The 25,450-nt window shown below is 45.3% G+C and overlaps 1 protein-coding gene across 1 annotated transcript in view; it reads left to right on the top strand.

The window, feature by feature from the left end:
- Window positions 1–25,450, top strand: part of zeb1b (zinc finger E-box binding homeobox 1b) — a 67,093-nt gene that overhangs the window by 28,441 nt on the left and 13,202 nt on the right. Inside the window, exons 2-3 of the mRNA XM_074621541.1 lie at window positions 17,140–17,295; window positions 25,078–25,239. Of these exons, the coding sequence (XP_074477642.1) occupies window positions 17,140–17,295; window positions 25,078–25,239 (318 nt within the window). The remainder of the gene's footprint in view (window positions 1–17,139; window positions 17,296–25,077; window positions 25,240–25,450) is intronic.

Genomic DNA, 25,450 nt, shown 5'->3' with positions numbered 1-25,450 from the left:
CGGTTACTTGTTATGGTTTCATGTGCTTACACTGGTGAGTTACACCCCTGCAAGACATCATGGTGCATTCAAAGACCCACGTCTTGTATGAATTAGACATGCAGATGTCATGTTATGACGAGCCGCTGAGACGTAATCAGGACGGGGCGAAGTTTTCTGCATCCTGCATGTTGAACCCATTTCAGTTGGCCATCGAAGAAGTCATAACTCATCGGTTCATTATGTTGTCTTGGGATGAAGTGAGCCTGCTAATGAGTTAATAGTGTTAGGTTATCAGATTAGAAACGCACCTGCATGGCATTAGCAAACAGCGGAAGTCTGGGTAAAGGAGTCCCAGTGGACTCCAGCATCGGTGGGTCGTCAAAAAAAAACGTAAAGTTTTTACTTTGTGTGCCTGTCAATCTGGGTGTGTGCATGATTTCAGAGCCTTTAGTGGACATGCAGAGCAGAGAATACTGCTTATTTTGTCATGATTTTGAAACCTATTTTTATATATTTCTTTTAATCATTCAAATTTGCCTCGGTGGTTAATAACACCTTTTTCTGTGGACGGAAGTATAGAGTTGCACTGCAGCTTTGTTACACTGTATGTGATGTTCTCCACATACATTTATACATCAACTAATGGTAATTCATGCTAAATAAATGTAATAAGAGTAAAATGTGCAGACCCATTCAGGGTCAGGTGACACATTCTTTGGTCTCACCTGTAGCTCATTGGCTGTTGTTGTGCGAGTCACATGTTCTGTCTGGCGTAATCCACAGCCAGACTAGCTTCCTCTGAACGTAGTCACCATCCTGTCTCCTCTGGCAGGTACTGGAAGTGTTGTGTCAGCTCTGTGATAGCCTCTTCAACTTCCTCCTGCTCCTAAGATAAAACTTCCCCTTTGCCTGCGGGGCGCTCAGCGGGAGAGGAGCTGTGGAAACACGCTGGAAAAATGGAGATATTAGAAATAAGCTTAGCTGCGTTAGTGATACATGGGGCTAATTATAGACAAGACAAACAGCAGTACATCTACTACATGAGTATTTCATGTTCCTCCTGAGAGCCAGCTTCTCTTGTTCTCGACTTTCTCCCTCCCTCTCTCTCTCTCTGTTGATGTCCAGTTGGAGCACCTGGGAGGAAGCAGCTGTAGGTGGTGATTACAGTTCAGAGACTCCAAAATAACCTCTCCTCCTCTCCGCCTGCTCTCTCCCTCCGTTCTCTCCTTCTCAGCCGCCCTCTCTCAGCCTTCTTTTCTCTGAATCACCCCTTCATCCAGAAAACAGATAGGCCTATAAGAAGTAGAAACAAAAAGAAGAAAGACAAAAGAAAAAGTGCAATAAATTGCCTCCATTCTCTGCTTTTTATGTGTGTGTGTGTGTGTGTGTGCGTGTGTGTATGTGTGTGTGTGTGTGTGTGGCCATGTAAATAAAGTGACTAATCCACACTCCCTGGCTCATCAATATGGGGAACGATGGGTTCAGCTCACACAGATGAACACAGGATGAATAATGTTAGCTGAGCATAGCTGCATATGACCACCCCTCTCTCCACCCATCTCCAGTGTGTGTGTGTGTGTGTAAAAGTGTGTGTGCATGTGTTTACCGTGCTAAAGCTCCCATCAATCACACGCCCAGGACCTTTCAGCGAGCTCCACGCACACACCGAAGACACCGACACGTACACACTCCCGCTGAGTTTATTAAAAGCCAAGAGTGTTATCTCTGATCCGTCTGACAACAGCTGCACACACACACACAAACACACGCGTATATATACAGTCAGCTCTAACACAACCATCAACACAAGTCACACTCATGACGGTGGTGTGACGAGAAGAAGAGCTGGTTACTTGGACAGATCTGTCTTTCTTTCCTCTTCCTCTCGGCTACGGAGCGCATCGCCGCGGTGGAACAGGAAGGCCAGTGTTCAGGGTCACGCTCTGCCCAGCGGAATTCCCCCCTGAACCACAGGGAGCACACAGGGCTAAAACACAGCCCCGTTTGACCCAGTTCAGCCACCGTAGTGCCAGAGAGACAAAGAGCAAGTTCCTCTCCGTTCCAAAACGGTTGCAGCTCTCGTGGAATCCTGTATCGGTGTATGGATGCATCAGTAATGTCACTGGTTGTATCGGCGCTGATGTTTGCTGCCCTAAAGCAGGTGTTAGGGCTACAGGGCTACTTCCTTGTCAATCTGTCCTTCCTGGAAGAAGACAAACCAAAAGGGATATTTTTAGGGCTGTCCTCTTACCAAAGAAATTCTTAGTAACACTCAGATTTTGTTGACTAATCAATCAGTTGATTTAATAGCCAACATTTAGTCCACCAACATTTAGTCCGCTTTAATCAAACTCTGGTCCGGTTAATTTGGGCGGTTATGAACGCAGTAATTGTACTCCAGTGCGGACCAAAACAACTGCTCCGAGACCGCTTGCGACCGTTTCCAAGCGAACCAAAAGGCGGGGCTGCCTGTGTGGCCATTTGTTGAGATGGACACAGGTAAACGACAGGTTAACATGAGTCGGGAGAGAACCTGGACTTCTGCAGAAGTCTGATGTTTGCTTGACATCTGGTTTATGGACGTTTATAAAGTCATAAAGTGGAGCAGAAGGGATTCAGGTGCACAGTCAATCAGTGTTTAGTCAAAGTGTAAAAACTTGGACAGCAATATATCAAAGTCTGCGATTCCCTGAATAGAAGTGGCAGCTCATGAGACGAAAAATATAAATTTGCGCCTTCGTACACACCGGCTTAGCAATTTTTATTTTTTTTGGTCTGCTTTAATTTGTGCAATGTGTAACCGAACCAGACTAAATACAAAACAAACCAAAAGTATCAATGTCACTCTTATTCAGACAAGCCAGACGCACTATGGTTTTGTGAAAGCACCCAAAGACCAAAACGACCAATTAGTCGACTAATTGACTAAAAGTGGGCATCTCTAGATTCCTCTTCCCACATGGAGTTGTGTTGTAGTGTAGTGTTGTAGTGTTGTAGTGTAGTGTTGTAGTGTAGTGTTGTAGTGTTGTAGTGTAGTGGTGTAGTGTTGTAGTGTTGTAGTGTAGTGTTGTAGTGTTGTAGTGTAGTGGTGTAGTGTTGTAGTGTAGTGTTGTAGTGTTGTAGTGTAGTGGTGTAGTGTTGTAGTGTAGTGTTGTAGTGTTGTAGTGTTGTAGTGTAGTGGTGTAGTGTTGTAGTGTAGTGTTGTAGTGTTGTAGTGTAGTGGTGTAGTGGTGTAGTGTTGTAGTGTTGTAGTGTTGTAGTGTAGTGGTGTAGTGTTGTACTGTAGTGTTGTAGTGTAATTTAATACATAAAAAACTGGGATCACAATCACAAGTCACTTGAACATCAGCCATCCTTTTTTATAGATTGTTTTACCCCTAGGACAAATAGGCGTTTTAAGTGTTCCTACTTGGGGATACTTGACATGAAAAGGAGGGGAGGCTCTGTCCCAGAAAACATCTGGCTGTTCCCTGCTTAATGACTTCACAGTACGGGTGACGTCACATGGGATAGTCCCGTGAGTCCAGGCCAATGATTGCAGTGTGCTTGGGTAATCGACGTCCCCACCCTGTTGGCTATCGCGTACGAGAAAACCCTGATGTGGCCTCCATCCACCAGCCTCGGGGATCTAACGACCGTCAGAACAGAAAAGAACATGACTAAGCTTGAATGAAGGACGGGACAGCTGTTTGTAACTCGCATCCAGTCAGAAAGTAACATCATTATTTGGTTTGGCAGTCGCGTTGGTCCGAACTATTCTCACACAATCGATCAATTCAGGGATATGGAGTCTGGCTGACTCACTCGTGTTGCCCTTCAGCTCTCAAAAGCAACATTTTTTTCTCCCGTTTACAGCGCTGGAGTACACTAAGCGAGGCGATATGACACAAGAGTCCCACAGCAGCAGTGTGCTTGACTCACTGTAGGCCCATTACCACAGATGGCGGAGGGGAGTGAGAGATCTTTGCCTATCGATCGCCCCAGCTGGACTGTCGATACTCCCCTTCGAATTCTGACACGGCGAACTAATGGTCTCCCGGGCCGGTGGCAACCAGACACACGCCCACGCGCCATCCCAGCACCTCTGGGTGTAATGGACAAAAGAGAGGCCCCGTCAATACATCAATACGCGACTGCCTGCGTTTTACCTGCTGCCTCAGCCATTTCACCAATCAGCGGCGCATTGAGGAGGCGCATTAACAACGGCGCGCTGTGATTTTTCATCTGTCCGCCCTTGTTCTGCAAATCATAGTTTAGTCATTACAGTCGTGGAGAAAGGAGGAGCTGGGAGAGAGGGGGACTAATTTGACCCCCTTGTACACACTTTAGGCGAGGTCTTGCAACATGTATACACACACATGCACCCTTTCTTGTCTCGCCTGGTTTAGCAAGACAGATTTCCGTAGCCGTCCATCCGACAGGCCGCCTGTAGTCCGCCCTCATGGTCATTTAACAGCAGGGTAATGGTGTGAACGGCGCTGGTTGACTGCTCTTCAGCTGTAGTCGCCCCGGGGGCTGGTGTTGTGGGGAGAAGGGGCTAACCCTTCCTGATCACACGGGGACTTTGCCTGGGGAGAAAGGAAAGGACGTAAGGGGGGGGATTGGGTTGTGTCGGTGGAGGACTGAGGTGACAAAAGAGCTTTTGTGGATGTAGGTTTTACGGCGTTAACCCCTTTCTCTCCCTGCTTCACATGACTAACAAGAAACCACTGTGACAACTGAGCAATAGCCCCGGGGCAGTGTGTTTGATTATGTGTGTGTGTGTGTGTGTGTCAGGGGTTGTGCAGGACGTTTGGCCTCGGGTGTCTTGTGACAGAGCTGACATTCTGGAGAAATGAGAGAGTGGTCAGCTGTTGTCAAAATGCCACAAAAGAGGAGGGTTTTTCCTAGAAAAAAGAAGAGCTCTCGCTGCACTTTTGCACGTTAGTGTCAGAATTAGTGAAGCCAGAGTAGGCTGTCGACGTGGATCATCGGTCCACGGCTTCACTGAGGTGTGCTGACCTGCTGATTGCTATAAATGGTGGGTGTGGGGGGGCTTTAAAATTAGATGTAACCAATAAACAAAAAGGCACTTCTGGGTTATTTCTGCACTTCCACCTGTCCGTACAAGCCTGTTGCCCTACGGCCTGTCCCCTCACCGAGACATCTGTCAGGCAGAGCCACAATGACCTTTTACTGAGGCGCACGCACCAACATAAATGTTGTCCATCGGCCTCACTCTTTTAGTTTCTATCTCTCTTATCTTTTATTATTTTCCTTTCTCAACAGCCACCCTTGTTTCAACCTTTTATGTCTCCTTTCCCCCAGCCTCCGTCTCTCCTCTCCGTCTTTCTTTCCCCTCAGTCTCTCTGACAGTTTGTGACACTCCCTCCCCGGGGCAGCCATCACTTCAGATGAGCATCGTATGTGACAGGCCAGCTTTGTCTTTTTAAGCCATTAGCGGTTCTTCTCCTCCCACCTTGCCAGAGCTCCCCTCCGTTTACCTCTTCTGCCCTCTTTTTGAGTTTGTACTCGCACATCTCATCTCGCTGCTGACTTTGTATTAATCTACATAACAAACGCAGTCTCGACTCGCACGGAGTGTAAATATGTGACAGCGCTGATGACGACGATGTTAAGTCTCCTTAATAAACTGAGGGTTGAATTTACTGATGATGAATCTGTGCAGTAAGGTACACTTACTGTACAGGTAAGCAAGCAGGATTTAATGAGATTTTCCAGTTGGAGGATTGTTTGTCTCCCTCCCTTCTTCATAGGCCGGTGTAATTCTCCCTGCTCTGTACTCCCCCACAGTAAACTGTCAGGCCTAATACAGGCAGGAATGTCCAGTCACCTGCTCCTAAAATGCAACAGCCCTGTGCTACACTAACCTAATATAGACCTGCGCCACACAAGCAGGTTGGATAACACCGTTGTTGCTCATTGCATATATTTAAACACACACCTCAGCGTGGCCCAGCTCAGCTGTTAGGCCACAATGCAAATCATGCCATGCAATTCTATACGATAAATGGATGGATGTATTATGTTTGTTGCACTTATTTTTGTTCATAAAGAATTGAGTAGTATTTATGATCCCTACATGTAATTTTAAAGAGGACCTATGTTTCAGATGCATACCTGTATCCCGAACCGTGTTCATTTTGGCAGCTATTTTTGATTTAGTCTTTGTCTTAAGATGAAAATGCTTATTAGTTTTTGTCACAATTTTGGTCAATTTAAGTCATTTTTAGTCTAATTTTAGTCACCAAAAAGTCATTCAATTTTAGTCAAAATGTTTTCTCTTAATTTTATACAGCATTTTTATTTTATTTTTAAGAGAATGCGGAAGATGTCCAAAATAAAGACACATTTTGGTAGTTTCCATGTTTTTAAACTACATTTTAGTTGTGTCTTTTTTCGTCAACGATATTGCATGTTTGATCACCGTTAGTGTTTAATGAAGTTGGTGCCGTCTCGTCATCTTTTCGTCTTAATCCTCGAAAAAAAAGGTCGTTGACGAACATATTTTGTCATAGTTTTCGTTAACAAAATTAACACTGCTCCCGAAAAAGCCCAGTCTGCTCTGATTGGTCAACCAAACCAAACTCTTTGGACTCCGCTCCAGTTCCGCTCTAACTAGCTTTGTTTGAGGCCGTGCCAAACTAGCCGCTAGGCAGGTATTATGCAAATGTGTTACTTGGTGACATCACCATGTTACGGAAGAAAAGGCGGGGACTTCAAGCAAGGCGTTTCAGGAAGTTCAGGAGCAGTGTTTCTGTGGGGGACTTTGGGCTTTGTAACTTTACAGACCTTTTACATGCACAAAAAACTACATAACATACTAAAGGAAAGGGGAAAACGCATAATAGGCTCTCTTTAAATGAAAGCATGATCCTGTACAGTGAGACACCGTTGCAGCGCCAACTGGCATAAAGAAAGACTGGTAGCATTTGTAGCGTGTTAGCCATAGCTTTCAAGCACTCAGCCGTCTCACTCGGCCCTGTGTATCTATAACAGAGTTGGATCAAGCTGTGAAATTAGATTCCGCTGTGTGACAACACATTCAACAGTTTGGCCCGCCACTTGACAAATGATTATTATCACAACCCCCCCCCCCCCTCCCCGAATACATCTGCCTATTGTCCAGCCTTAATGCATGAGCGGATGATTTTAACACATGTGGGTTATAACAGTATCTGCTGACCCAGTCATATTTCTGTCATTAGCGCTGAAGTGGTCGGAGAAAAAGGACACGAGCTATGTAATGAAGTTTGATGCTACTGATGTAACTGACTACATTTAAACAGGCCTGAATACCTTTAGGCAGTCGCTCTAATAATATCCTCACAGAGCCTCCGCTCAAAATGTCAACCCTAGACACAAACTGGCAAAATCAAAAGGGGGAGAAGACCATTACACCACTGTGCAGCCTTCACAGCCTATCAGTCTGTAACTGCAGCCTGAATGGAGTCTGACAGCAGAGGTGACAGGGACATTTCATTTTGCTCGCGACACTCCAACGAGGTTTGACGGAGGCTAATGTAACATTAGCCAGGTCTGTGTTTGGATGCCTGCCTCGTATATTACAGAGGTTTTTGCTCTTAACTTGAAACAGGCGGTAACAGAAGGGAAACAACTGTTTACCCAGGTGTGTGCTGATGCTTTCCTGTGCGGGCTGAATATTTGTGTTGCTGTTTTGGTGTTGTTTTTGTTTTCGAGGTGGTTTCCAGTGCGATCATGTGTGAATAATATTGAGCCAAATACATGGTAGAGCTCAGGTAACATAGTTTGTTGTTATGGTCTGATAAGTGATGGCATTGAATGAGACAAAGGGGAGAAAAATAGTGACAGATCAACCGTAAAAAAGTATAGAGCAGAAGGAAGCATGACTGCAGGTTTACCAGAATCTACAGCAGGTGTTTCCTCTCTTCACCTACTTTTTTTACTCACCCCCCGCTCACCCACCTTCTACATCGCTGCTTTCTCAGTCACCTGATTGTACTGTGTGTACAGCCGATTAGACTGTTTTCAGGCTATTAAATAGGCATTATTAGTCGCTACAAGCCCCAGAGACGTGGGTCAATAGGGGCCTACTACACCCACTAGTAGGTTTTAGCATCTATTCACATGGTGGATCACAGAAAGAAGCGACCATGGTAATTATGACAGGAACAGAAGCGAAAGTCAGGCGCTGTAGTATAGACAGTGTGAAACTCCATGTGGAGTTGAGGTTGGGGACAACAGATGAGACACAAACCACAGGGTATTCACCCAGGAGACCAGAGAACGCATCACGTGTGAAACCAACAATGTGTAGTTGTCTTTGTGTTTGTAGTTATTTTAACCCAAAACACAATATTTTTCCCTAAACTTGACCAAGTGGTTTTGTTGCCTAAACCTAAAGAAGTTGTAGTTTTGTTGCCTAAACCTAAAGACGTTGAGGTTTTGTTGCCTAAACCTAAAGAAGTTGTAGTTTTGTTGCCTAAACCTAAAGAAGTTGTAGTTTTGTTGCCTAAACCTAAAGATGTTTTAGTTCTGTTGCTTAAACCTAAAGAAGTTGTAGTTTTATTGCCTAAACCTAAATAAGTTGTAGTTTTATTGCCTATATCTAAACAAGCCTTTTTGTTTGTGTTCAAGACGTAACGTTTCATTCAGTTTTACAACATGTTAGAACGTGTTGCTTTTAAGTTTCACTTTCACTTTTACAAAGTAGTAGATGTAGTAGGCCCCAAATGATCCACATCTATGGTGCTGATAGCGACTGATAATGCAAATTTAATGGCCTGATAACAGTCGAATCAGGTGCAGCGTAGCTGGACTGGTTCATTAGGTGGGCATTCTCTCACCACAGACCTGCTGAGTGTTGGAGAACTGGAGCAGGCCTCTTCACTGGTGGACCAAGGGAGGGAGGGATGGTGCAGAGATACTGTAAGTGGGTAGCACAGGGTTCAGGTGCATGTGTTTGTGGAAGTTCTGCAGGACTTTTTTTTATGACAAGTTAATTGTCTAAAAGTTCATCACGGCGTGAGGGATATGTAGCCACCCATAATGATAGAAAGCCCTCTACATGCCAAGCATGCCTTTTACTGGCTTAACATATAGAAACACTTCAGTCTCACTTAGGTGTACCACTGTTATTACCGTTGATGGGGTTGTCTCACCTCTAATATAAACATGGGCTGGTGTAAACTTGGTGGCCAGTGCATTGCTGTGGATCGTGTGTTAGTGTGTGTGTGGTGTGATCACACCCGCCGGTCCCCACCAGCCCACTGGCCTTATTTAGAAGAGCTGAGAGGAGCCAGATGCAGCAGCTCTCCGAGGAGGCCCAGCGTAACAGAATGTGTGTGGCTCATCACCATGCTCATTAGCCCCGCAGAGAAATACCAGCGCCTGCCACTGTGATTCCTACCGAGAACAGCCTGTGACTTCCCCTCAGCAGAGACACAGCCTATTATCTAGGTGCCATTGAGGTACGGCGATACTATTAGGACTAACCCTGAGAAATAAAGTCACGTGGCCTAATAAGCAAAGCACATAATAGACAAGGTTTAGTCATTTTCAATCTCTGAGGTGCAGTTTTCCTAACACTCATTCACAACCACTGACTTCCTTTACACTTGGAAGTGTCATCGTGCAGATTAAGAGAACAATAGCCACCATTAGCATTAGTGTTATCATGGAAAGTGCTCATCAGATGGGAGATGAGTGACCCGCCGAGGCCCATTAGCTCACGTGCTAAAACCTTGATCAGCGTCATTAGGAAGACAAGAGCCCATTGTCTCTGGCTCACCTCTGAAATGATTCCCATGAAGAGCTCTGCTGCTCCACAGGTTGTTGAAGTGCTTCCATGGAATAATCTTAACCAACTGTCTGTGTTATTGTTATTTGCTGCCCGCATCTATCTGTGGAACATTTAACATCTCTGCAGTGCTGGAATGTTACGAGGTACATTCAAGTACTGTACTTCAGTACAATGTTCAGGTGCTTGTACTTTACCTAATTATTTCCATTTTTTTCTATTTTCTATTTCTTCACTACATTTTGGAGGAAAATATTTTACTTTTTACTGCACTACTTTTGTTTGACAGCTTTAGTTATCAGCTTTAGTTTAGCAGAATCAGATTGCAGAAGCACAATCAACAAATAAATTGTGATGTAATATTATGGATTAAGGTACACAGTGTTATATAAGGTATTTAAAATCAGCCCCACCTTTACTAGTTAAAGGGGACCTATTATGCTTTTGTGCTTTTTCCCTTTCCTTTAGTGTATTATATATTTTTTTGTGCATGTGAAAGGTCTGCAAAGTTACAAAGTCCACGCCAAAGGGAGTTACACTCCCCCACAGAAACACTGCTCCTGAACACACCTTGGTGAAGTCCCGCCTTTTCTTCTGTAACGTGGTGATGTCACCAAGCAAGACATTTGCATAATACCTGCCTAGCAGCTAGTTCGGCGCGGAGTCCAAAGAGTTTGGTTCAGTTGACCAATCGCAACAGTGGGTCATCTGACCAATCAGAGTAGACTGGGCTTTTCGGAAGGCGGAGTGGGTGCTCAAACAGAGCGTTTCAGACAGAGGGTGAAAAGAGGTGCTGCAGCACAGCCAGTATGAGAAAAGTAAAGTAATTTTTTTTAACATTAAACATGTTAAAAAAACACTTCTAGTATACTAAAACATGTTCTAGTATACTAGAACATGTGCTGCCACCGAATACTTTCATGTAAGCACCTGCAAATGAGCATAATAGGACCTCTTTAAAGTGATGTACACATTTAATGTATCACTAATTATAATCCACTGATGTAATATATATGATTCTGAAATGTACCTGTATAATGAGTACATTAACTTTTGGTATTATAAGTATATTTTCGTGCCGATACTTTTGTACTTTTGCTTGAGTATGATTTTGAATGCGGGACTTTACTTGTAACTGCAGTATTGCTACTTTTACTCAAGTCAAAGATGTTTTTCCACTGCATATCTGGTAGTCATGGCACACGTAAATACAAAATTGCAACAAAAGTGACTAATTCTCAGGACTACTTGGTGCTATTTTTACCTGAAGTCTATACTAGTGCTTCTGCTTTTTGCCCTTAAGCAAACTTAGAACAATGAGTAAGAGTCACTGGGTGTTGTTTGGGGATTTTTTGGGGAGCTGATTGTTGTGTATCTATAGAAACTGTCCAGGGTATGACTGGTCCTAGATGTGACTAACCACCTTTGGTATGGTTGACACTTGGTAGTGGAGAGACTTGGCATTAGCTGTCAGGAAACAGTCTCTTGGGACCCCTAGTGCCCTCTCCAGCTAACTGACTGTGTGTGGGGGGATACAGCTATGTTATATCTCTCAACTACTGGAACCAAACAGTTTTTTCCTGACCTAAATGGCCTACGAAGTTTGAGGCAGCCTGTGAAACAAGCCAACCATTAAAAAAAATCCCCAATTCCTTTGTTTTGTTATAGGCACTCGAGTTGACCTTCCTGACTCTGTGGGAGGAAGGCTGTTGTTTTAACAAAACCAGCAGCGTTTACCTCAGCGCCGAATGAGGCACCTCACCTTGAGACGGCATACTTGAGGTTTTGAATGGCACGGCTTTGTTTTACTTCGGTTCGAGCTGGTGTTTTTTTTTCTGTAGTGGTTGGCTTCCCTGAGAAAACGGCACTGCGGAGCCGCAAGGGTAGACTCTGTGACGACAGGGTCTGTGCTCTTTGAGGATGCCTGTGGTAGTTTCACCGCTGGCTGCCTGGCCTGGCCCTGAGCTCCGAGTGAGATAAGTGGCGTACCTCAATGAGGGCTAAATATAGAGACAGAAGAGAGGTAGAAGGGCAGACAAATAGTGGCTGCTGCTTAGGATGAGTCAATATGTCTAATCGCAAACAGCAGAATATGTGTCAGTCAGTTGGTTGAAATTAGTAGCAGGGAGGGCGAACACCCTTTGATCTGTCTCTTTAAGACAGGGAAAAAGTGTTTTGGTTGGACATTCCAGACATACCGCCTACACACTGTGGTATGGGGCAGTCGGCTTGCACATAAAACCTATAGGTTTGCAGATGTCCTTATAGGTAATGAATCAAGATAAAGCGTCCTTCAAACGGTAATGTTGTTTGTTCACAGCGCTATATATATGTTTCTCCGTGTCCTCATCTGAAGCTCAGTTATTACGCCAGTCACTCGCACCTTGAGGGCCTCAAAGCACAGAGATAGCTCACTCCCACAGAGGTTGAGATACTGCCATTCCTATCTGGCACGCCTCAGCGTATGAAAGCACAAACCAAGCCATCTGCTGTTGTACAAACACGACTCCGCAGTGATTTGAAGTTCCTAATGTTTCTTATTCATCAGGATCAAATGGCACGGGCCTAAAATAAGTGCCAGCGAGGTTTACGTCCATACATAATTACAGGACAGAATCAACAAAATGAACCTGTGTCAGGGGGGACACATGGCGCTTGATGGTCCGCGCTGACAGATCAGCGATGATCTGCCAAGGTGATCCCCTCCAATGGGGTAACGTTGGGGCCTGTTTTGGGAGTGACCCACACAGTCACCCATTCCGTTGCCCGTAATTGATACAGCCTGGCAGGTGTCATAACAACACAGCCCTCCTCTCTCCGGCAGGCATATTAAAGTGTGGCTGACATGGACTGTCTGGCACTGTCTTTCAATAGACTCTGGGAACGTAGCGAGGGTGACGAGTGATGGTGAGGGCGGAGAAATTCAAGCAGCATCGGCTACAGTCATTTACCGAGGTGTTACCGGGGCGCTCCAGCCGCGGCCACGTATGTGTAGCATGTTGCAAAGATGTGTAGGTGACGAGTAAATAACATACCTTCATTTCACATTAGCTTGCACTATCAATAACAGTTGGAATCAGGACCAGGATGCATTGAGGTCTTCCAAGGCAAAAGGCCTGTAATCAAGACATGCTATGTTGAGGCTTTAGAGTGCTGCAGGGATGACGTATTTTTGTAGGGCAAACTGGAAGTTAGCATCTCGCTTGTTCCCTCGACAAAAAGCCAATTGGATTTTTTATCCATTGGATTATTTCAGAAAATAAGCCCTGTGGCAAACCATAGACATACTGTAATTTATATAACATACTGTATATGTATACAATAAGTGGACGTACTCACCAAGACGTCAGCCATTGGTTTCTTGGACTGGCGTTTTGGAGCCTCGAGTTCAGCATTTTGGCCGTCACCATCTTGTTTTTTTGCAACCAGAAGTGACACTAGAGGGTGGAGCTAAGTACAACCGAACGACATTTTTAGGCGACCAAATTGTTACAATTAACTTTCATGAACTGAAAACACATTGTGAAAGGGTTAAAGTCCTAAAACGGAAACACAGACAACTCCCAGACCGGACAACGCCGTGGTAGCGACCTGTAAAATCACAAGGTAGCCACGCCCTAAAGCATACCCTGCTTTATGGTCTATTTGACTCTAAATGGGACCATAATTTACTAAAAGAACATCATGCTGTATTGAAGAAGACTTGAAACTAGCGATTGAGACCATAAACTCATGTTTACAATGTTTACTGAGGTAATAAATCAAGTGAGACATAGGCTCATTTTCTCATAGACTTCTATACAATCAGACTTCTTTTTGCAACCAAAAAAAAAAAAAAAAGCTTACGTTAGGCTATAAACAAACTACACCACTAAGCTAAAGGCTAACTAGTGTTTGGCGTGATGATGTTTTGTAGTCTCATTTAGCCACTTGTTAGCAACGGCTTTTCTTAAGATACGTAAAAGCTTTACGAGTGGGATATTGTACAACACGTTAACCAAAAACACATTAAAAAAAAAACATTGACTTCGAGGCGAGGGAACAGGAAGTGCTAACTCATTTCCAGGTTTTAGGACTAATTGCGTTGCATTGATTCTGCCCTATTACCCAGATCCATAGAGTCCGCGTGGGCGGGTTTTGCAACGGTGTGACCTATGGCCACTTAAAGCCAAAGCCACGGTTACAGTTACAGGCTATTATTTTCTCAGGTGTTCAACCTATGGAGGCAAACAAACTTTCAGAAGTAAGCTCTTCACCTCCTCCACCTAGCTGTGCTTTCTCTCTCAGCTGCGTAGGAGTCGTCCTCCTGTTGTGTGCTAGCATGTTAGCGCTAATGAGGCCAGCTGTCCAAACGCTCAGCCGGTCAGCCAGAAGGGACCGCAGCCTTTGTTGATGCTAGGTGTTACATCTCCTGTAGGAACACACATTTTTGTTTCGACACCGCCAACCATTTGGCACAGGAAGGCCGTCTCTGTTCATTCCCCCCCACCACCACCACCACCACCAACCAACACCACTCGCCATCCATTACTCTTTCTCTCACCCCCTTTTGCTGTACTTTGCAGCTCCTACTTTTATTGTCCCGCTGGCCGTTGCCACCTCCCGCCTGCACACACACCGGCACATTGATTTTCTCTCTACAGCTTTATATTTGATCATTTTCTCTTGACACTGCCGACGGAGAATGTTGCCTTTGTAATCGCTGACCTCAGCTCCACACCTGAGTGGCTGTGGCCCTAAAACAGCCTCTCAGAGTCGTCCTAAAGCACCTCCTGTTTCAGAATGAAGTGTAGCGCCCTGTTTGGGCCGCTGAACGGACAATACATCACCTGGCAGAGACAGAACGGAGAGGTAGGGGCGGGGAGGGAGAGAGAGGTGGTGCAAGGCAGATGAGGGAGAGGGGAGAGACTTGTTCATACAGTCTCACAATGTGATATAAATCCAATTAATTATCAGTTTTATGTGAATGGGGAGTGCTCCCTGCACTTTAATTGTTCTATTGGCTAGCCTGGACAGCAATCCAGGTACAAAGAATGTGCGTCACCGCCTGAATGTGTCTTTTGAAAACCACAATATGGTGGCGGTGGCGGTCACATCATATTAAAGAGAAAAAACAGATAATATTGTGGAGTGAGGAGCAGTGTGAAGAGAGGGAAGAGGTTGAGAATGAAACGGCTCCCCTGATGAACCCCGATAGGATTTCGCAGCTGCGGCACAGCGGTGTTGACCCCGCGAACGACTCGCCAAATAACAGCGCTTTCTCCCTCCTCCTCCTCCTCCTCCACCACCACCACCACCTTTCATCCCTTCCGCCCCCACGCCTCCTTCCTCCCGCCTCCCCCTCAGTGCTGAACCCTGCACGTCTATACCGAGTTTTGTGTGTGAATACCGACCGGTTGTAACGACCTGCACAATGCCGAAACAATTCTCATTGATTGAAAACGGAGGATCATGATTCTCCCAGATAACGCCTCCTCCTCCTCCCCGAGAAAAAAAAGAAAAAAAACATTAGCAGCCACTTCAGAAAGAGGTGGGCGAGTGGGGTTGGGGTGAGTGAAGATAGAGAGAGAGAAAAAAGTGTTCAGGTGCTTTGTACTGGCAGTGCATATTCAGCGAGTGAATGCAGGTGGTGTGTGTACGTGCGAGCGCTGTGTGTGTGTGTGTGTGCGGCGTGAGATAAAGTAGCTGGAGAGGTAGTTTGAGCGCTGCAGCCCGGGCCCTCTGCTGACTGGGCTGCTCTCACTGGAGAATTGATTTGGCCTCCAAGAGGATCTGTAGCTCTCTCAGTGGAACAGAGGGATGGAGGAAGGGTGGGGGGCGGGGGGAGAAATGGAAGGAGAGTGGGTGGAAGTAACACAGGTGGAATTGAGAGGTGGAGGAACTGGGTGGAAATGAAAAGAAGACACAGGAACACGCACACACATCTGAGGCAGACAGCCGGTCAGGAGAATTTACTCCCCGTAATAACCCTCTCTGTAGGCTGGCTGTCTCTGTGTCTCCTGGCTCCTCCAGCCCATAACATCACCGACCAGGTCACACTGACTCCCACACAGCACACACACACCGCTTCAGACTGCAATCTAATGATCTCACACACTGGTACTGTATGTGTGTCTGCGAGTTTCTGCGAGTGTGAATTCTCTGTTTCTCTGTTGTTCCAGAGTTTGTTAACACCGTGGATTCAGATCTTTCTCAAATTTTCATTTGCATACTTTTTAGAGGATGCACCCCTTTTGTATCTATTTTAAAGTCATGAGACATGAAAAAATATTGTGATGCGTCACCACTCGTTGGACTGACGGGCTTCTGGTGGCTTCTCGCCGCAGTGAGTGTTTTTAGTAAATCTAAAGGATGCACCGATTTATTGGCCGAACATCGGTATCTGGGCTGCCATCGGCAAATAAGATGACTTTCGCCGATGGCGGTGGCCGATGTTTATCTGTTGTGTTGCATCAATTTTGCGCCGGCTAAATGTCGTGTTGGTTATTTGCGATTGGTCTCGGAGAGCAGTAGCGAGCTGCTCATTCAGAGAAGAAGCCGCTGGCTGGACATGACTCTGGCACGACGGCGGTGGGTGTGATGCGCATGTGTGGTTTTTGTTTACAAATAAAAGTGAAAGAAAAAGTTGTCTCTGTGGGAGTATTACACCATCTTAGAGAGAGATCAGCGACAATAACGTTGTTATATTCAATGAAAATTGAGCAGTAAAACAACGGCTTACAAGATTTACTAAAAACCCAAGCCGTCAGTCCAACGAGTGGTGACGCATCGCAATATTTTTCAAGTCTCGTGACTTTAAAATAGTTGCAAAAGGGGAATAAATAACAGCGAAAATAACATAAACAAAAACATCGGTATTTGCCATATAGTTATTTTAAACATCGGTGTCGGTATCAGCCCGGAATTTGACCAACGATGCATCCCTAATACTTTCACTTCATCGAGGCAACAAAATCATCAGTTGCAGTGTTTTTAATAGCCCTCCATTCACTCTGTTGTTAGTGGCCAAGCTGTTTTATTCTCTCCTGCTTTAACAACTTTCCCCCGTGGGGATCCTTTAAACTTTCATCTCATCTACTGAAGTTAGGCCGTGGTCTGTTTAATTGGTGTTTCCAGCTCCGCACCCCCTCCTCCTCCTTCAACCATTCCCTTTAATAGTTCTGACATTTAAATGACATAGTACATATATTTAACCTCCCCCGACTCATGGCCTTTCACATCCAGTACTCATAATCAAGAAGCACATACACCCCCCACCCCCACCGCCTCCATTATCTTTATCCAGGATACAAACACTAAATTCTCTCCTTTAAAGATTAATTAAAAGAGATCGACCCGTCATTCTAACCTCTGTCCTCCGTGTCTCCTCTGTGCAGTGACTAACTACAGTAATGTGGTGGAGGCCGGCTCAGACTCGGATGACGAGGACAAGCTGCACATCGTGGAGGAGGAAGGCAGCCTGGCGGACGGGGCCGACTGCGACAGCACCCTGCCAGACGACGAGCACCCCAGGGAGCGCTGCTGGGACGGAGGTGAGACCAGACGCGCACTCACAGGACGCTACGTTATTATTATTATCACACATCACACGCAGTGAAACGTGCAAATGCACACCTCGTCTCCCCCGCCGACGTTCCGTGACTCGTGTTCCACTTTTCCTGCATTGCGGAAAAGTTCATCACAAGCACTCATTTAATCGGGTTTGCTGCTTTACAATCTTATTTACGCCAGCGGGGGTGACGGCACTCGATTCACTGTTTGCCAGAAACTGTCTTTAGACTAGTGCCAGTTTATTGAGACGAGGCACAGTAAGGTTCTTTCATGCCGCTGGTATCGTCCAAATTACACAGAGAGATGATTCCGTATCAGAACAAATGACTTCTTAAAGCTGCAGTCGGTAACTTTAGGTAAATATGATAAAAAAAAGTTATTTTTATGAAACTGTCACTATATCCTGTGGACAAATATGCAGCTTTATGCAAATGTATGTATATATTTATTACTGGAAATAAATTAACAACATAAAACAATGACAGATATTGTCCAGAAACCCTCACAGGTACTACATTTAGCATACAAAATATTCTCAAATCATAACATGGCAAACTGCAGTCCAACAGGCAACAACAGCTGTCAGTGTGTCAGTGTGCTGACTTGACTATGACTTGCCCCAAACTGCATGTGATTATCATAAAGTGGGCATGTCTGTAAAGGGGAGACTCGTGGGTACCCATAGAACCCATTTTCATTCACATATCTGGAGGTCAGAGGTCAAAAGACCTTTTTGAAAATGACAATGCCAGTTTTTCCTTGACAAAATTTAGCGCAAGTTTGGAACGTTATTTAACCACTACATCCTAAAAAATCGCAAATTGCATTAATGGGTTAAAGAAATTAGTGGTGTTAAAAGAAGTTTGTGTTAACGTGTTATTATCGGGTTAAATTTCACAGCCTGAGGAAAAATGTGTGCAAAAGATATACAAATTCCCATTTTTATATCAAAATACAATCATCTTTTCTTCCTGATAAAGAAAATATGACGTATGCTTACGTAAGCTGGTAGCAACCAATTTCAACCAATGATATCATGACATCCATCCATCAATCTGCGTCTTTTAGCAACAAGGGAGGTGTGTGTGGAACCACAGTCTTCTGTAGCTTCATATCACACAGTCCCATCAAAAGGGAAAGATTTGATTGAACTCCCTCTTGTAACTGTACACCGTTCAAATACGTCACAGCACAGCTGAAGATGCTGTAACACTTAAAGATGTATACTTTCATAGTGTCTCTTTTCACCGTCAGTCCTGCAACTGTGTCATGCAGCCTCTTTATTTACTCTCACAACATCTATTGTTTGACTGCTGCTGTCTCATTCTGACCTCAGCTGACTTGAAGCAGGCTAAGTTAAGAAACGTCTCGCTGACGTCTGTGCACACAGTGAAGTACCACCAGGCTTTGTCTCATTGTGAAACAGCGAGTGTAAGGAAACAGGTACTACACGTGGTGGGTTCCCAACTAAGGCAGGAAACACGATATTAAACAAAGACAATGCCAACAGAGGGAGAGACCTTCAGGCACAGAAAATAGCCTCGCAAACCAAAGAGCCGGCGGAGAGCTTTATGGCACTGGTGGGCATTGGAGGGGCCGCCGTGAACTTCTCTTTACCTCAAACCACGTGGAAGTGACATCAGAGGCGGCTCACCGCCACAGGAAGGGCTGACGTCACACACCCCCCCCTCCTCCTCCTCCCCCATCCAAAACAACAATTGCAGGTGCTGAAGGATGTTGGTGTTTCAACCTGAGCCCAAGGCCTCTGCGCTGCTCTCCTGACCTCGTACTGCATGTGCATATAAATCCGTGTGACGCCGTTAGTTTCGGGGCCTGTGCCAAGTACAGTATGTGCAACACTGTGACAGGTCCATATGAAATGTAATTAGATATTCAGCCACAGGAGTATTTATTCTAGGGTGTTGCTCCTTGCAGATTTTGGCTGGATTGTTAACGCGTGAGAGATGTGTGAGGCTGAGGGGTGGCTTCGGTTGAGCAAGAGGTCAAGTTAGCACATGTTAAAATGTCCAGCGACTCAAACACTTTCAGTTTAGGGAGGGAGTTTTTGAAATTCCTCTCCAGTGAGTTTCAGGCTCAGTCAGTTTCAGGTGCGAGGTTTCGGTTGCACGTGCACGTGCACACAAACAGTACAGTATGTGTACAGATTTAAAGCTGCAGTAGGCAAGATTGGAGCAAATATGATTAAAAAAAGTTATTTTTATCAAACAGTCACTATATCCTGACAGTAGGGGATGAGACAGGTAATCTGAAAGAAATCATGTGCCTCCGGTGTCCTCCGGCATCTGGCATCTGTAAGATTTCGCAGACCGGAGGAAAACAACCAATCAGAGCTGAGCTGGAGCCTTGCCGTCTCTGAGCAGCTGTCAATCACTCACAAACTCCGTTCAAACGGTCAAACTAGGCAGCGCTGATCAAATATAAATCAATATTCTGTACTTTAATGCCTATTTCTCTCCTCAAATGTTCTCAGAAACATCTTATAGTGTACTGTTTAGCTGTAACATGAGAACGTTTTTGACCCGGCCACCATGTTGAGAGGAAGTACCAAGCAATGCCCACCACCCGGTGCAAACTCTCTCATTTTACAGTTAAACAGTACACTACAGGATGTTTCTGAGAACATTTGAGGAGAGAAATAGGCATTACAGTAACATATTGATTTATATTTCATCAGCGCTGCCTAGTTTGATCATTTGATCAAAGTTTGCAAGTGATTGACAGCTGCCTCCGTTGACTGAACAGCCAACAGGAACGCTCTCTCTCTGACCTGTGATTGGTCAAAGTCTCCCGTCACGGGCTAGATTTTCTAAAGCCTGAAAACAGCCATGAGGAGGTGCAGAAGTCTAGTTTTCTCTCAGAACACTTGAATTATAATATGCTGAAAGGTTATTATGGAATTTTTGCCCGATGATGCCAAAAATATTCTGCCTACTGCAGGTTTAAGCCACAGACCTGTGCTCAGTCCGGCCACCTATTCCCCACACTATGCTGTCATTCTCGTCCCTGCTCTCCAGCTCTACCTCCTTGCATAAAGGGAAAGTTGGAGGAAGAATAATGTCATTGGTTTTGGCCGGGGCTCGCGAACATTAAACACTTCAAAAGCATGAGTTACACTGAAACAGCTCAGTGAGCTGGCTGCACTCCACACTTATGCCTGATCAGGCATATTTTCTTTTGCCTTCACTCATGTGCACACACACACACACACACACACACACACACACACACACACACACACACACACACACACACACACACACACACACACACACACACACACACACACACACACACACACTCTCACACCGTCTCAAGCCCTCATATCGTACATCAAGCAACATCTTTGCTGTCACTCTGAATCGCACTGATGAAACACGGGGAAAGCCACAGTCCTGTAAACAAACACACCTCTCTCGCCTCTCATCCCTTCATCCCTCCCTCTGACGGTTTCACTCCTCTGAGAGAGGAGAAGTCTCTGGCGCAGCCTTGAAAAGTGACCACCACCCACTAATCTTCTCCTCAGCAGAGCCCAGTTTGCTTCAAATTAAAACCTTGACACCCCTTCTCCTGAGACCGCCGCGCTCCAAAACCAAACGGTGGTTTCTCAGCGCTCTGCCATCTCTCCTTTCCTCCCCTCCTCTCCTTTCTTTTTTTTAACGCTCTCACTGTTTCTCCTGTTCTGAATCATTCCTCTTGATTATATAGTATCATGGGCACCCTGCTCGCTGTCATTACTCATTCACTCCTAAATGATTATATAGTGGTGGAGTAGCCCAGCGTCGGTGCAGTAAACTGCAGCTCGTTTTTTTCCTCTAAGAACAGGCTGACTAACTCCAGGGGATAAAAAAGGTAGAGAGAGAGAGAGAGAGAGCGTTGACCTGGGAGGGCTTCTCCTTTATATTTGATGAGTTGTAGAGCATGATTACATCTCACAGAATGGGCAGGGTGGACCTGGAGAGCTTTGATATCGTGAGGCGGCGATGGCACTTAATGACAGCGAATGGCTGTGTTTAACTGCATGGAAATATGGCTTTAAGGCCTCTAGAAGATGAGCCGGCTGTGAGTGGGTTTGGCGGGCACTCGTCCTGTACTGCTTTATTCCAACCAGCAGTGAAGTTGCACGGTTCTCACGCACAATGACACTCAGTATTTCGTCACTGTTGGCCTGACATTAAGTGATGATATTCAGTGTCCCTTAGAATCGGTCTCAAATCCATTCGGATCCCTTGTGCAGCAGGAACACCTACATTCCTGCGCGCCTTACGTCACCATAAAACTGAGCCACCCTTCTGGACAGGAAAGGATGAATCTCCAGAGAGCTGGGGAGATTGTCCGGTGGAGACACGAAGCACAAATACTTGCTAGCCAAGGATAAGCAAATCATCCCAGATTTGGATGCGTTCCCTCCTGTTGACGGGAGATAAAGCGAAACATCTTCACTAATCGTTGTGGAATATTTGAGCTGTTTGTGCGAATCCTTATCACTGATATGCCTCTCCCCGTCCAAGATAGAAGGTACGAACCGGGCCTGGATGCACAACCACAGGAAGCGTTGGGGGCAAAGGTCGGCCAGAGCAGGAAATGCATCATGGGATACCGCCGTATCATGTTGCAGAGATGTGGGCAGGGAAGGATGAGAAGGGAGCGAGGGAAAGAGAAAGAGGAGAGAGTGGGTGGTCTGGTGATTTTGTTCTAAGACGTGCTATAGTTAGGTTACACTGTAAAATAAATAAAGAAAACACTACAACTTCAGAGCTGCAACAGAACGTCCTGCTACAACCTCACGAGGGCCTTCCTTCTGGGGGTTTTTCAACTGATTTTCCACTTGTGCAGTGGTGCATTCACATCCCTGCGTCAGCACATAAATGGCCTGTGTGATGTTTCATGTCGGGGGAGCAGCCTGATAACACGGAGCCGCCTCAGCGAGGCTGTGAACCCTTCTGGCCTCGCTCTGTACTTAACAAAGAGCCGAGACACACACACACACACACACACACAAGGAGTGAAAACAACCGCTTGTCATACCTTTGCACCACAGACCCCCAACTGGGACTCTACTTCACACACATGCTCAACATTTAGGAGCCTAGAGGTGTGTTTTGGATGCTGTCTTTGAGCAACAGTCCGATCAGCACTTTCTCACATGCGACAATGTTTGACAATGACCACGTTTTACATGCACACTAATATTCCACTATTGCTCCAAATGTGAGAATATTCAGAATTTGATAAAGGTCATGTAAACTAGGGGTGTAAGAAAATATCGATGCAGTATCGCAAAATATAATATTGCGATACTCAGACGGCCCAACGATGGACGACTCGGCCGTGATTCTGTCTTTCGGAGGTTGTGGCAGGATCAGTTTTAAAGCTAGAATGAAGATACTGGTGTCATATGAAACTAGAAAACCTAAGGAATCCATTAATACCAACCCTTGACCTTTGACCTCAAGATATGTGAATGAAAATGGGTTCTATTTGTACCCACAAGTCTCCCCTTTACAGACATACCCACTTTATGATAATCTCATGCAGTTTGGGGCAAAAACGTGCAGCTTTTTGAATGCAGTATAAAGGTGTTATTTTCTCCTATTCTAAAATGATGTGTTGGAATATTTCTGCATACTGGGGTCCTGGTTTATGTGTGATGATGTTAGTACCCATAGTAGCCATTTCACATAGTAACTCAGATTTTATACATACGATGGTGTGTCTTTATACTATGACAGTTTTCCTAAAATTAGATTTGAATCGCAATATATCACCTGGCTTACAGTATCGCAATATATTGAATCGTTAAACCTGTATAATGATATGTATCCTATCGCCAGATTCTTGCCAATGCACAGCCCTGATGTAAACAGCATATTCCGTTTGGATATTCTGAATTAGGTCTTATTCTGAATCAAGCATTTTCCGATTAAGACATGTGGGATATGCCGATATTATTCAGGTTTTAGGAGCATTCTTTGGACATGTATACAGCTCATTCAGAATAAGCATCTCAATTGGGGGGTTTTATGGCAGTTTGTGACACACAATAGTGGTTGAAGGAATGAAAGAGGGAGGCTGTGTTCGCCACCTGTTAATCGGAGTATGCACGGCTGCATGTAAACGGCAATATTAGTGGATTATTTATATTTATTAGCCATGTAAACACTTTAGTAGCAATATTGTCTTTTTCAGAATAAGGGCTAACACCGGAATATTTTGTGCATGTAAATATAGTCAACGTGTTGTCAACAGCCAAAAGAACTGTGAAATTCTTTTAGACAATTCACTTACAAAAGAATGGTAAGCGTATTTCCCAAATGTCTATTACTATGTCAATTAACTATTTCTTTAAGATGAAAGATGCAGCAGAAAGCAAGGGTGTTGTTGGTCATCATGGGAGAAAAGCTGTGTGATATGTGAAGGTTAGCAGCTCCTAATGTGTCCCTGACCCTCCACTGTATGATGAGAATTCCACAATTCAACTTTCTCAGCAACTGCTGTTGGCCTCTGCTTCACATGTTCACCGACACACAGCCTCTGTCTCTGCATTATCTATTATCTCCGAGCGGGAAGGTTTCTTCGAGCGGTCTTTAATAACCCTAGCAACAAATGACTGTGCTCATATTGTTCCCCGGCTTTGTTAAGGTGCACCAGAGGAAGCCGGAGCAGCGCCTGCGTGTAAGAGCACTGGTATTCGCCGTGCATCGGTGTCCCAGCACCTGTTCCCATCTCCGAGGAGAGCGCAGCTGGCCCCGTCTTTCAACAGGCGCACAATTCACAAAACACAATCCTCAAATCTCCTCTGGAGCTGGAGGAGCGCTTAAATCAATCCGTAAAACATCTGCCCAGTAAAGACAGCATCCACAGTAGCATCTAACTTTGCTTTTAGCTGATAGCTCACCCTTGTAATTACTCTCCGTAATGATACACACAGGCACACTAACACATCCATAGAGGAATAATGCTCGGTTTAATCGCCGACACACTACACTCGGTTCCGGCATCCACTTCAGGAAGCTCAGGGAGAGTAGAGATGGAAGGAAGCATCTTAAACTGCGTCCTCAGGTTACACTTCCTATAAGCCGCAGCTTGGTAATTAATGCTCGTTAGACTAGCTAGCCGGGGCTCATGTGATGAGGAAGAGCGCGCTCGGCTCCCACATGCAGGCTCTCATTTGTTGGGATATTAAGCACAGTCTGAAGGCCAAGCCTCTCCAGAGAGCAGAGCACGGTGTGTGTGTGTTAACATGCATCCGTTTCCTGCGTGATATCCATCCGCCGCAATACATCAGGACAAGATCCATCACCTAATTATCAGTCCCAGTCTCAACAAGTACCTTACCTAACATAGTGAATAGAGGCTCGCCATTCAGTTCTTACAAAGAGCTTGATGCTCATACAGTAGCCTGTGGCCTTTGATGCTAATTAGTTTTCTCATCCTATTGTGAACAACAGCATTCAGGATGTTTGTTTTTTTTTCTTCCCCCGCCGGGCACTGCACGCCTCATTCCAGGCTGGTGAAACATGTCATGATCAAGGGCTCGGCCTGCAGCTCCGGTTCAGCTCTAATGACACTCGCAGTGACATTATTGGATTATCACATTTCATATACAAAGGTTAAGGTTTCATATGCACGGCCCGCATCGATAGGAAAACATGTACGCCTTTGAAATAACGCGGTGATCGATAGCACTACCTTTTTACAGGCATGGCTCTGATCATCAGTGTGTGTTTTTGTCCCCCTCACAGTGAAGGAGGATTGTGTGTCAGACGCCGAGGACGATGTAAGCACGGACGCCCTCGTGGAGGAGATGCTCCAGCAGGGAGACACGGCCGTCATCTACCCGGAGGCCCCAGAGGACGAGCCTCAACGCCAGGGCACCCCCGACGCCAGCGTCCACGACGAGAATGGTACAGGAAAAGCATCACACGCAAATTCCTTTTAACGTCACTAATTTCTTTAACGCATTAACACAATTTATAGGTTGTAGCGGGCTCAGTGTTAAAGCTAGAGTGAAGATACTGGTATCATATGAAACTAGAAAACCTAAAGAATCCGTCGGTACCATCCATGTCATACTAGCCTGTTGCAAAGGAAGTTAAATATTGCTCCAAACGTGTG

The sequence above is a fragment of the Sebastes fasciatus genome, chromosome 21 (genome assembly GCF_043250625.1).
Source record: "Sebastes fasciatus isolate fSebFas1 chromosome 21, fSebFas1.pri, whole genome shotgun sequence".
Taxonomy (NCBI): Eukaryota; Metazoa; Chordata; class Actinopteri; order Perciformes; family Sebastidae; genus Sebastes; species Sebastes fasciatus.
This window is presented reverse-complemented; position numbering and strand designations above follow the sequence as displayed.